At 43.5% G+C, this 14,222-nt stretch overlaps 1 protein-coding gene across 1 annotated transcript in view; it reads right to left on the bottom strand.

Moving 5' to 3' along the window:
* adam19a (ADAM metallopeptidase domain 19a) overlaps window positions 1-14,222 on the bottom strand; it is a 301,656-nt gene that overhangs the window by 57,767 nt on the left and 229,667 nt on the right. Inside the window, exons 6-9 of the mRNA XM_034105687.1 lie at window positions 12,886-13,069; window positions 7,776-7,841; window positions 7,117-7,188; window positions 6,622-6,788 (exon numbers count right to left, since the gene is read on the bottom strand). Of these exons, the coding sequence (XP_033961578.1) occupies window positions 6,622-6,788; window positions 7,117-7,188; window positions 7,776-7,841; window positions 12,886-13,069 (489 nt within the window). The remainder of the gene's footprint in view (window positions 1-6,621; window positions 6,789-7,116; window positions 7,189-7,775; window positions 7,842-12,885; window positions 13,070-14,222) is intronic.

Below are 14,222 nucleotides of genomic sequence, written 5' to 3'. Positions count from 1 at the left end.
CTAATACACACTACCGCCGCCTGCTGGTCAGGAGAGTTATTGCCACTCACACATGTGCAGTTCATACGTGCAACTTGGCTGTCGACTGAAGTCTTTGCGGTGTGTTCCAGTGCGACTGTTGGCCAAGACGCAGGAGACGTGAGGCGACACAACAGTCGGGTCCGCCGGTTCGTGTTCTTTGGTGTCAGATTGGTGTGTAGGGGCCTTTACTCCTAAGGAATACCATCTGCTCATTCATGTCCACAATAAAAGTATGCTTGTCCGATGTGAGGGTCCAAGGACAGAGGGTGTCTTATTCATATTCTGTACACACTGTAAAGTCCACTGAGACAAATGTAAAATGTGTGATATTGGGCTATATAAAAACACTTTGATTGATTGCCTACATTATTTGCTCTTTACTTTTCTGTGTCTCTTTGTGAGGCTACATCACTGAGCACGATCAGTGTTTTTAATAAGAGCGCGCTGCACACACAACAGTGGTCTGGAAATACGTTTATAATGCAGTATAGACGTTAGTCAGATTTTTATGTAGAGAAATTAATTTCAATAAGATTGAAATGTTTGCTCTAATAAAACTACTGTAATTAAAATGTAATGAAAACTGTACCTGGTTACTAGACCTCTGGTGTTAGTGAGGGATTGTGAGGAAGGTGAGAACAGACACTCAGAGCTTGTGATGTTAAATGTTGCGTGTTTAATTAAGATGCACAGATGTTCATTTTTCAGGTGATTTTATCATCTGTGTTCAGTGGACCGCTGCAGTTCACTGTGAGTCTTGGAGCTTCTCATTGGTGACACTGTCTGGGTATATCATGCATTAGAAACATATTTATAATGTGGCTTAAAGGTGGGGTAGGTAAGTTTGAGAAACCGGCTCGAGATCGCTAGAATTTGAAAATACACAACCGGAGAAAATCTGCCACTTCCTCACAGAGCCCCTCCTCCAACACACACGAACGCGCACATGACCAATGAGGGCACGAGATAAGTTTGTGCCCCGATGGAAGGCGACAGGCAGGTAGGCTTCTACAGATGACATTTTTTATGGATTTTTTATCGGGATGTTAAGAGAATTCCATGGAATATAACAAAAAGTGTATCTCGAGCCGGTTTCTGAAACTTACCTACCCCACCTTTAAGCACTGATTATTAATTCAAGCAGTAATGCTACTTTTATCATTTTTGAATCATAAATCTATCGATCATAAATCTATCGATTAGATTTATGATTCAAAAATTATAAAAGTAGGGTAGACATGTGGATATTATCCGGCTGAACAAAACGTGATCTGTCTCTTTAATGTGTGTCAACCACAGACCTTATTTCCAGCTATTTTCCAAAATCCTATGGAGAAATTGCATTGCTTTTTGTTGAAGGAACCGGAAGACGTTTACTTCCGGGTGTTAGGACGCGTCACTGCGGCACTCTATAGAATCTAGGGGAAGTTCCTAAATCCATCTTAACATTTCCATTGAGGAGTGAGAGTGGTGCGCACTCTGAAAACGGAAAACTATGCTTTTTGCAATAAATATGAAGATGGATTATCAGTAGGGCCGGGACTTTAACGCGTTAATTAAGATGAATTAATTACACAAAAATTAACGCGTTAAAAAAATTAACGCATTTTAATCGCACTTATTTTTGCACAGCGGAACGTTTATCACTGGACGAGTTTCAGGCGTACCGATTATACTGGAGCACCAACTAACGTTCACGACTTCAGCATGGGACTTCAAACAACAACAAACCACGGTGAACAATAGTCAAACATGAACGAACAAGCTGATGAGACCGCTTTGGTCGGCCCCGTGGATGGGACATTTTGTTTTAAAAAACGGACGGGTGGAAGCGTCGATAAGAGCACGGTTGTGTGCAAATTATGCAAAAAAGAATTTGCATATCACCGCAGCTCATCAAGCCTAAAGTATCACCTAAATGCAAAGCATGTAGCAGCTAGCGTGGACGTTAGCCCGACTCCGAGTGCACGGAACCACACCCTGACCCAACCCACACTCAACCAGGTGACTGGTTTCAGGGCCAATAAGTCCACGTCTGAGAAGATACCCAGCTCCCTGGCTCCCTGGACTGCACTCGACTGTAGACCACTTGGAGTCAAATCCACGTGAAAATTGCTTCTCATTGTTCTCAGGTCAAATATGTATATTTGATTAAAAATGCGATTAATTTCGATTAATTACTTACAAAGCTTCTCATTAATTAGATACATTTTTTTAATCGAGTCCCGGCTCTAATTATCAGTAATCATTTAAAAAGGGACACAGACACATTGGATTAACCTTCAGCAGCGTTTTTATCATTTTAATGCCATTGAACACAACTTTTGATAAAAAAGCAGCAAAGGTAAGACATTTGCCGTTTTGGCTCAGTAAAGCTAGGTTGTGTGTTGTCTGGGTTTGTCTTCGCTGTCCTGAGTTTTGATCGCACAGTGATGATACTTATACCTCTAGAATATGCGGAATATCAGCTTTAATCTGATATGTTGTTTGTGCAGATCCGATAAGTAATAAAGTATTTATACCGTGCGTTCTGTGCTAAGTGCGTTAGCATTTCTTCTCTCAGGGCTAATTCAGAGGCTCGGCGTTAGACTTGTGTTTTGTTTCGGTAAATATGTTCATATCATCAGTTAGCTGAGTTTCTTCCCGTTAAGTGGGTATGACACCATTTATAGTTTGTTAAATATTAAGCCCGGGGGCTGCCAGGCTTAACAGGTTAAAACTGTTTTTTAATACGGAGGGAAATGGGCAGCCCACAAAACATTTACTGCGTTTTTAGTATTCAAATTCATGTTTTTATTTGGGGATTAGTAGGCACTCCAGAAACCTTAATGTATATGCACAAGCACAACAGAGTTATTCATGATATGTCTTGTATTCATTCTAATGGTCATACGTGCAGTTCTATAGAGTCCATGACAAAAGGAGCTCACAGCTGGCTTCCAAAGTAATATGTTCCCAGAGGTTTATGGTGTCAATAGCTAGTTTAGGGCGTTACCGCGGTGCTGTGGGGTTTGAGTCTCATCAGTGTTTTATTCTTTGAAGTTAATTCTATTGCTGGCGTGTTTTCTGTTCATGAACATGAATTGTTACATCTTGTTTGCCTAACATTTCTTGGTCAGGGTTCAACTGTACTTAGTTACACCCTCTTGTGACACTGAAAAATAACCTATATGGAAATGGCAAAAAACTAGGCACTAGTGCACAAACCATTTGGTGACATCACACTGACAACTTGCAATTCTTATACTGTATGTAAGTCAGTTAAAAAAAAAAATCCGGTTTCTCTTTTCAAAAAGAAAATAAGATCAGACCAGGTTTTGTATGACCTAAAACTGTTTTAATGAATCTCCCGCCCCTGACACACAAGCAGCGGTTTGATTGGCTAGAGCTTGTACTGGCATATGATTCGATTGGCTGACGCCTCTACCGAGGCGTCAAAAGTTGAACATTGCTCAACTTTTGCAGCGAGCCACGCCAGCTACGCTCCACGTCGCTTCCCACGATGCATTTCGGCTAAAAGTGACGTCACCCCATTCAAAGGGTCAACGCACGCCGCTGTGTGGACGGGCCGTGAGGCTTCAAATCTATGTTCCTCAACTAACAGAACTTGTATGACCACGCAGGAAGGAGCGCTGCAGGAATGCTTCAGCAGGAGCACAGCTGAACAGATGTGACGAGGACTCACAGCTACTGTGAGGCTGATGTGCTGACATGACGGCTGTAGTTTAGCTTTACGCGTGTGTGTGTGTGTGTGTGTGTGTGTGTGTGTGTGTGTGTGTGTGTGTGTGTGTGTGTGTGTGTATGTGTGTGTGTGTGTGTCCGCCGGGACAGAGACACAACGGCAGGAAAGGAAAGTTTCCAGGAACAAGCTGGCATATCTCTGGCAACACCGCAAATCAAAGGCAATCGATATCATTTTAAATAACAGCTGTTTTCCGGAAACCCCGCCCACTGTTAGTGATACAGCCAATGTGTACGACTACTATAAAGCCAAATGTCAAACTGTGCCGAGGGCTACTCCCCTGGCCACGCCCCCTTGGTACAATTTCATTGACAGAATAGAGCCAGGTTATTTCCCAGACACCCAGGACTTTACAACAGAGGAGGTGGATGCAGTTCTGGCTTCTCTTCCTAATAACAAGGCTAGTGGATCTGATGGGGTCCTCTATGAGACGCTGAGAGCTACCAGGCCCACGTCAACACACACACTCACACACATCTTCAATGCCTGCCTGATCAATGAGAAGGTGCCTGCTTCGTGGAGAGGGGCCCTCATTCACAGGATACCAAAAAAGGAAAATGTCCCAGATGATCCTTCCACTTGGCGTGACATTTCACTATTGCCCACTATATACAAAGTCTTTATGAAGTGCCTACTCACCCGCATCTGACCCTGGCTGGTGGACACAGGGATTCTCTCCCCCGTCAGAAAGCATATATCAACAGACAGGGAATGAACGAACATGTGTTTTGCTTAAAAACCGGAATAGATGATTTCAATCATGGATCATCTAAATTCTACACAGTGTTTTTGGACTTCAGAGACGCGTTTGGTTCGCTCTCCCATGAGGTGATGCTCCAAGCATGAGAGGAAATACACCTGCCTCAGCCTTCTGTGAATATTGTATCCAAAGTGTACCAAGGTCCATTCCTCCAGGCTGTCTGTGGGCAGCCGCTCACAGAGCCCATTGCACTGAAGGTGGGAATAAACACTGGCTGTCCCTGGAGTGCCGTGCACTTCATCCTAGCACTCAACCAATGGATGAAGTGGATTTACCAGTGCGCTCCGCTGCATGTCAAATCCCCAAATCCTGTTCAGGGATAGGCTGACGACGTGCAGGTGTCATCACGACAAGAGGATGTCATCATTGACATGCTGGCGCGCACTGATGAGTTCCTCCGATGGTCGGGGCTGGGGGTGAAGCAAGCTAAGTGTGCCGTACTCCATGAGCGCCGCAGTGGAGGCGACCGCTGGGATAAGGCCAAGAACGACAAGCCCCCCCCCTCTCTTGTAATGGGCCGACCCATTAAGGTGTATTCCCGTAATGAGACCTACCCAGACCTTGGCCACAGGTTTAACATTGCTGGCGAGTGGGGGGAGCAGGTCGAGGAGCTCACTACAGAGTTCCTCCATCGTCTCCACCTGATTGACTTGTCCCCCTCCCCGTCCTCATGAAGTTCCAGGCTGTGAGAGAGGTGGCTTTGCCAATGTACACATCCCTCTCAAGGCACTGAGAGAAATGACAAACAAAACGGTCCAGCTGGTCAGGAAGTGGGTGGGCCTCAACACACACTCCACACGGGGCATCATCTTTCTCCCATGTGGAGAGGGGGGGCTGGGAGTCCCCAATGTCCAGTGGACCTACATAGCCACCAGGCGAGCCCACCTGATCCACATGCTTAACAATGATGATGTCACCGTAAGAGAAATGGCCAGGGCCTCTCTCCTGCTGGATCTACACAGAGGGAAGATCCCCCTGGCCAGTGCAGACCAGAACCACTTCCTCGGCTTCAGGAGGAAAGACTCTGGGAAACTGGACTCTCAATGACCTCTGCAATCGGACTGGAGTCCAGCTGAAATGGACACGACTCAACACACAGACTGAAGTCCCCGTCTCTGATGAACTGATCACTGACCCGGTGTGGTTGTGAAGGCCGACATCACAACACCTCAGGAAGAGACTGTGGAGCTGCACAGAGACTCTGCAGGGAGGGTTCTGCTCAGCACGGGCAGTCTGAGGTCAGGCAGCACCGTGTGGACTCAGACTACAGGGGGGTTCTGCTCAGCACGGGCAGTCTGAGGTCAGGCAGCACCGTGTGGACTCAGACTACAGGGAAGCCTGTTTGGGGTTTGCTGACCACTCAGTCTCACACTCAGTGTTTAAGAACGCAGCTGTCGGTGAGGATGTTCTGACATGTACCATCAAAGCCAGACTGCAGGTATCACCCACTGAGTACACTCTGTCCACCTGGGACCCTCGCATCCACACTCCATCCTGTTTAAACCATCAGGATTCACAACAACACCTAGAATCCACTGCACACATAACACATGGATGTAATGCATGCAGAGGCCTGGACATAGCCGTCATGAGCGTATTGTGGACATTGTGTCTGATGCGGTACGAAACATCTTACCATCTAGCGCAGCAATGTACAAGCACGCTAGAGTGCTACCACAATGGTTTGGTTTTACAAATGATGTCTTTGCTAACATCCAAATACACCTGGTGTGGTTTCTGTTGACACCACAGGGAGGTGCTGATCTTAGAAGCAGGCTGTGCCTTTGACCTGTACATGGACAAGTATATCAAATACCAACCACTGCTCGATGTGATAACCAGCTTTGGGTACAAGTGTAGATATAGCATACTTATATTCGGAAGTCTTGGCCATGTATATGAATGCACCATGATTGGTCTGAGGATGCTGGAATGTCAAAGAGAAAAGCCAAACAAATTGCCAAATATTGCTCTGTTTCAGCTGCTGTGTGTTCCCCTAAGTGCTCTGTGCTGCTTAGCCCTGATATATGTGATTCCCTGTCTTATGTAATATCATTTGTGGAACCAAATAAAGTATTCAAATGTGTGCATTGCTCACGTCAGCAGCTGGGCGTTGTCGTGTTTCTTGCGGGACTTCAGCTTCTGTCTCCACTGGAGGAAGGACCAGAGCGTGGCGTTGGGATCCTCGTTGACGATGCACTGGTCTCTGTCCGTCCACACCTCCAGACCAATCAGAGGCACCCGGATGTTCAGAGCCCTGTAGAACTAAACACACCACAAAACAACAACAGATATGTACCTGCATACACAATCTTGTCATGAGCTCCAATAACACAGCCTGGTCACACAAGGCAATTGTCTCCGATCTCCCTTTAAGGGCTGTTGAAGGACAATATTGATTCAATTCTCACGGGCTTTCATACAACAACATTTTGTGTACACTGTTCAATACCTAATTATTGATTTGGAACGTCAACAATGTTCAGATGTGGTTGGTAATAGATGATATGAAGATGTGTGGGGACAGTGTCTATCAGTTGTTGAATGGGGCTGTTTGTTCTCTTGAATTGCAGCCTGAGCCCATCAGCCTTACCTTATCCACGTAATTGGCAATTTCCATTATCCTGTTCTTGGTTTTTTCATAGTCCTTATTCTGCCGCTTAAACTGCAGGACAGAGAGCATGGGGGGTATTAGAGGCAGGAATGAGGTCAGCAGTCAGACAAATAAATAAAATCTTGAAGATCATTCTTTGAAAAGCTCCCTGCAGAGAATAATGATCCATGAAAACATAACTATAACCCCACCATTCCCGCTTCACCACTTAAACCCTGCTCCATCATCATAATTACACCACTTACACAATGCACCAGACTCCTTTTGGTCGCCATGTGCGGTTACCATGGCATTAATGTAGAAGATAAACCGTAACTGGCTTTTATGAAGATATTGCATCTCCTCACTGCAGCTCAGTGCCTATTTAAACCCTTCCACCTTTAGACTCCAACTGAATACATGGCATTAAGCAGACAAATCCTTCTGCCTAATTTCCACATGCTTCCGCCTCGCTGTGCCTATCATCGCTTCAGAGCTCTCGGCATGAATAAGCTCTATTAGCTGGAATAGGATCATTGTTAACGACGTGGACCTGTTTCCATTCTGTGTGATGGCTGTGTGGCGTCAGTGGAGGTCTCACGCTGATGGACCGGAGTGGGGCTGTGGAACATAAGAGTGGGGGGCTCCTGTCAGCTTACCAGAGTGTTGTCGGCCACGATGTACAGCTCCATGTACTTGGTGGTCCCCCCGGCATCCCTCTTCGCCTGCCGGAACACACAGAGGCAGGAACATGGTGAGACAGGACTCTATGAAGCATAACCTATCAACTATACTATACAGTGCTATAATGTACTAGGATGCTGCCCGTACACTTGGAATCATTTGGTCCTTTTTATTCCTATTTCATTTTCACTGTGATATGTCTGGAAAAGATTGATCAATAAAGTTTGGAGAAGATATACACTTTATCTATCAAGAATAAATCACATAGTCACAATTATTTTAAGAGGTAAAACATTTCCCCCAATGTTATGGTATAATTCTATACTCTATTGTTCTATAATAAACTATATTACACTGAACTATAATGTACTTGATCATGCTATACTAGACTGTATTATAATATACTCTATTATCATATACTTTACTGAATATACTCAGTTTACTACACTGTACTTTGCTGTTATGATATTCTACACTGGATGAGAATACACTATACTACTTTACTACATTGTACCTTTTTTAAAGATATATTTTGGGCGAGAGAAGCGCCTTTATTGGAGATACACAGGTGAAAGGGGGGATAGAGGGGCTGACTGGCGCTCTCCACCGGTTGGAGTCCAACCCGTACCTGGCATCGGACGGCTATATCATTTACTATGCAAGAATATTATATATATAACTTTACTACACTTTCATTGTATATACTACATTACAATTTAGTACAATTCAATAATTGACTGTATTATATTTCAATACAATGTGCTACATCATACTTCATTATAATTTGCTACACTGTATTATAATACTGTATTATATGATAATATATTTCATTTTACTCAACTTAAATATCATATACTATCATATACAATGCCACACCATACTATTTTATACTACCCTACACCGTATTATAATGTAAAACATGTCATTATACTACACTATTCAATGTACAATATAGTTTATTATACTGTGCAAAGCCATGGGCCGCTTCTTTCTGGTATTGAGTTAACAGGATGAATTACAGAATGGCGTACCGGGCGCAGGGCCAGAGTGTCAGGATCCAGTCTTGCCTTTATTTTTCTCACAGAGACACACATTGACCAGTGAGACATGCAACTGCAAAGAGACACAACGTCCCCACACTGACACAATGAACACAAAATGGCCACAAAGAGATTCAAAATGAGACTCAAAATGGCCACGCACAAAATGACCCAAACAACACATTTGTTACGACTCTGAAGAGATGCAAGAGAACAGGAAAAGAAGCAGAAGTCCCACAAAGTCTGCGCGTGTTTATATGTAGGACAGAGGGGGGGGGCTTTGGCAAGTCTCTGCCCGGGGCCAGTGTTTCTTCATCCATCCACGGGGCCAGCATTCTGGACTGGCTTGTACACTTTAAATATGTGTTGGGTTGGTATTTGAAAAAAATGATCAAAGGAAAAATCTTTAAATAACTGTTTAGGAACTGGATTGAATTTTAGGGCAAATGTTTTTTTCACCATTAACACTGATTATATAATGCTTTAAGTCCAAGAAGGACTCTTATACGTCTACTCTATTACAATCAACAAGACCACTCATGAAACAAGGCTACTTCACAGCATTCATGAAATATTTATTTCATACTTGTAGGTATTTATCTTAATCTAAAAACTCCCTGTGAGGTGGGTTTTATTAGTATGATCCTATAATAGCTTATTTTCTGGGATTTTTTAAACTCTACATTATTAAATTATTGTGAACACATTTCATTCATGAGGAGTCAAAGAGGCAGAACTTTATGTACAGACACAAAGTACAACACAACAGAACAAAATATGAAGTTTCCCCAGTGAAATATTGTCATTTACACAATACAGGTGTGAACTATTTAAGAACTGCAGGTTCTTAGTGTATCTTTATCTTCATACTGCAGACATTCCTCAACACTAACTAGAACACAATTCTGCTGGGAATACTGCACATATTAATGTGAAGTGTAAAGACTAACGCATGTAAGCAGGTAGTGGTGTCAGCAGAGCAGAACAAAGCCAGGAACTGATACTGACCTAATAAAACGGTTTGACACAGTATGAAAGCTTACATATGTGGGAGTTGCCACCATGCTGTTGTGTTTAAAAGCTTTACGACTTCTTATATCCCGCCATCATTAAATGTCTATCCTCGTAATACTCGATTGCAGCCATTAGGGAAAGGCTCTGCTGTGATTAAAACTCATTGATTTACGTGCTGCCTGGACCCAGTCTGGACTTAACGCTAATATTGGCGGGGAATCTGTGGCACACACCGGCGCATTCACACACCGGCGCATTCACACACCGGCGCATTCACACACCGGCGCATTGTTTATGTGAGAGGCAAATAGTGGCAGAAGCCCTGGGACTCAGTCTGCTGTCTCTGCATAACAACAGAGGATTAATGGGGCGGAGCGGGGGAGCCGGGGGGTGCAGAGCAGCAGGGAGAACAACAGAACATTTGGGAAAAGGATGAGGCCCCGGCGGAGAGCTGAGAGGGCTTTAGCATGTGAGGCGGGGAGATAGATGGTGATGACGAACACTTTAACATGATTGAGAACTTATAATGGGAAATGATGAATATGAGGAGAAAAAGCAAAGAATGGGTCGCAGCAGTGGAGACAGATGAAGATGAAGATGAAGCAGCAGTGGAGACAGATGAAGGCACCCACCGCGGTCCCTTTGATCATCTATAACGGCAGATGAGCTAATTCAACGTGTGTTTTGTACTCTATGAAGGCACGGGGACTTGACTCACAGCCATGGCCTGCCCTACAGAGCTGCACGGCTGAGACAAAGCCATCATTCCCACCATGTCCAGGTGCAGCCAGAGTCATTTGGCCCCGAAACACCACCAAGACCTTTTCAGTGCTGTGTTTGCATACGACAAAGACCATTTCTGCTGCCGGGCAACATGCTCTCGTGTGGCCGGCATTTCATTCAGCTGTGTGACAAACCAAAGCCAAAGAGAAGCACCTCTCAGTCTGTCACATTGGTGTCTTTCCAAAGCTCTCCCTGTGAACTTCCATTTCTTTACAAACAACTTGATACCATTACCAATAACACAACCCTTGTAAAGTAATACCGATACCGTTAAAGTATTTCATTTGATACATTTCTGTCTGCTTTTTTCTCCCCTCACATACACACCTTCTGTTGCCAACCAACCCACGTGCATGAGTCAAATGTAATGAGGTACTATACATTATTTTAATTTAATGCCGCATTATAATTATTCTCCACTTTACTTTGAAAGCCAATATTTCACGTTGTTCTCCCCTATATTCATCTGACAGCTTTAGCTTCTTAACAGATACAGATTATCAAAAATACAAAACACAAATCAACTTATATCAAATTATAATTGTATGTTTAAATACCCAGCAGCATTATATAAAGTAACTCCACATTAATGCATCAATAATAATAATTCATTCATTAATATATATGGCATGACATACTTTTACTTTTGGTGTATTCAGATGTCAATACTTTTGTACTTTTACTTAAGTAAGACTTTAAATGCAGGACTTTTACTTGTGACAGTGTTCTTTGCAATTCAGTTGTCCCACTGCTCGGAGTACTTCTTCCACCGACTGTATGGCAGGAGTTGGAGCTGCTGCGATAATGGGCCAATCACAGGTCGCAAAAAATAAAAGAACACTGGCAGTGATTGGCTGCGAGCTAAACTACACAAAGTCATTTCTTTCTGCAAGAATCATTTTGACTGAAAATGTTTTTATAATATTTGGTAGCTGGTTACTGGGTAAGGTGTTACCTCTACCATGCTCCACTGAAAGGTGGGGAAGACTTTAGTAGACCCAGAACACTGAGCACTTTGTGGAGCTGTTTGACTGTATGTGCTGCATCACAACTGAACATGGGCTCTCGAAGCATTTTCAGATCACCTTTCTTTGAATCAATCAATCAATGCTTATTTATATAGCCCAATATCACACATGTTACATCTGTCTCAGTGGACTTCACAGTGTGTACAGAATATCAGTATGACAATACGACACCCTCTGTCCTTAGACCCTCTGTCCTCAGACCCTCTGTCCTCAGACCCTCACATCGTACAAGGAAACACTTCCGAAGCAGTTTGTTGTGTGCATGCTTGGAATACTCTTGAGGAATCAGCAGGGAACAGCTTCTAAAGCTGTGTCCCATCCTCTACATACTTCCATGATTAAAACCAGAATGTAGCACACAGGTTTCACAAGGCTGTTTAAGAGCTGTAGTCATGAGAGTTGAGTTGAGCTGAGGTCATCAGATCTATAAGCTCAGCTTTCTGTGACAAAACTCTGAAATAAGATGACCTGTTGCGGTGTGTGAAGCAGGTAGGACCCAAATGCAGATTAAAGTCAAAATAATTCCTTTATTTCAAGGCTATATATAAAACAGACAGCACACTCACCGAGGACAAGCCAAATCACAAGACAACCCGACAAAGAGAGACAGAAAACACAGAACTTAAATACACCCAGGACTAATCACATAAACACGAGACAGGTGAGGAGGGAGGAGAAAACACATAGGTACCAGGTGAACACAATTGGGTAATCAGAGAGGGAAACCGACAGAAAGCAAACAGGCAGGAAACGGTGGTGAACACTTTACAAAATAAAATAGGAAACCCAAAGATAGAAAAGGACACGAAAAATACTAACACAGACAAATCCTAACATGACCAAATAAGCCTGGTTCAACAAAAAGGCACCAGCCGGGAAATATGGATTTATTTAGCCGTTAAATGGCAAAACCCCTGAGCAAAAGTTGTAGGAAGTCGACAACAAACTTCACATTTTGGCTGTGGTATTGCAGCAGAAATCATTTCCCCAATGTTTTTGACAGACATATATTTTGGGAATCCACTTGTTCCTCATTGGATTCAGAGAGATGCAATTGCTATTGATCTTTTCTTCTGTGTCTGGGCCAGACAGCAAACTATTGTTTTTTAAATGTAAAGTTAGTGTTGAAGAAAACATCAACAATATCTTTATATCAGAAAAACAGCCCTAATATGGTCTTATTATGGTTTCTATAAAATGAGTGTGTGTGCGAGACTCACCCTGGAATGGAACTGTCCCAGCAGGTTGGAGATGTGGCTGTAATGGGGGGTGGGATGGCCGTGTCCACAGCTCCCTCCTTTAATTGGCAGTTCCTCTGCCCTCCACAGCGAGTGGTGGGGAGGATCCACACCACTGATTGGCTCCAGGTAGTAGGTGTCACTGGAATTCAAGGATATCAGGCCCCTGTGTGGAGGGACAATGACAGGAAGAGGACTTAAGGCTGGTGAGCTTGCTCAAAACTCCATACAGGAGAATAAGGAGATTTCCAGGAGAGTTTAAGTTCTGCCCCCAAGAGACCGGAAATAAATCAATGAAAGTAGTTGAAGTATCAAATTGACAGTAAATAACGACATGTCCTTTTTTTTTAAGGTTTATTATAATGTTATTTATCTGCCAGCTTATGGAGCTATAAATAAGCCCCGGACTGGAAGTTGAAGCACAATTTCATAGTGGCCATCAGCGATACTACAACTTCCGTGTCTATCCTTGACGTCATTGGGCTCAAACATATTCTTTCCGATTGGTTTACAATGAGAACAAGACATCGGTAGATCAGCGTATTATTATTTTTTAGCTGAATCAAATTTCCATTACGATCAATTGACAAGCCCTTATTTAAATCGTTAGGAAATTCACAAAGTGAAATGCCCTGAAAGCCGAATCCAGAGTTATTGTACCTCTCCATTTCACCAGCAAGTGACGCTGTGGATTGAAGAAGGTGGGGTTTAATGGCACTTTCTCTGAAATCTCGGCCATTTTGGCTACATGCGCCACCTAGCAACTTTCATAGAACATGGCCCTGCCTTTGACAAGGTCTCCAGTTCTCCTTGGTTCTAAATGCTAGCATGGTCTAAAACGATCTAGATACATTGTTTTATTACCATCATATATCGGTGGAGAAGTATTTTTGTCGTCAATTGCAATTTTTGAATCCAAAAGATCGATAAGTGCACCAGTGAAACAACTGTCCTCCAAAGACTTCTCTCTCGCATTACACTGACATAATGCCACCTATTCTTTTGTGTGCATGCAGACAAAAGAAAAGATGGAAACTGGGGGCCATCATCCCAACTCCAACGGGTCCTCCCATCATCTCCTCTCTGTGACGGCAGATGGTTGTACCACCCTTGAATGTGGACATGTGGAAGAGGTATAAACACTTTTACTTTGAGACAAGGTCGCAGGACACTTTGTTCCAACTAGATCAATTTAAACATACTAAGGCTTTGAAGCTAGTTAGCAAGGTTTCAGAAAAGTGTCTAATGGATACCTTTGGCTCCCTCCATCTGTTACTTGACCCCTGTTCTGCACCTTGCAGCGCCCCCCTGAGAGGAGG

The sequence above is a fragment of the Pseudochaenichthys georgianus genome, chromosome 18, assembly GCF_902827115.2.
Source record: "Pseudochaenichthys georgianus chromosome 18, fPseGeo1.2, whole genome shotgun sequence".
Classification (NCBI taxonomy): Eukaryota; Metazoa; Chordata; class Actinopteri; order Perciformes; family Channichthyidae; genus Pseudochaenichthys; species Pseudochaenichthys georgianus.
Note: the sequence above shows the minus strand (reverse complement) of the source record. Positions and strands in the feature narration are given on the sequence as shown.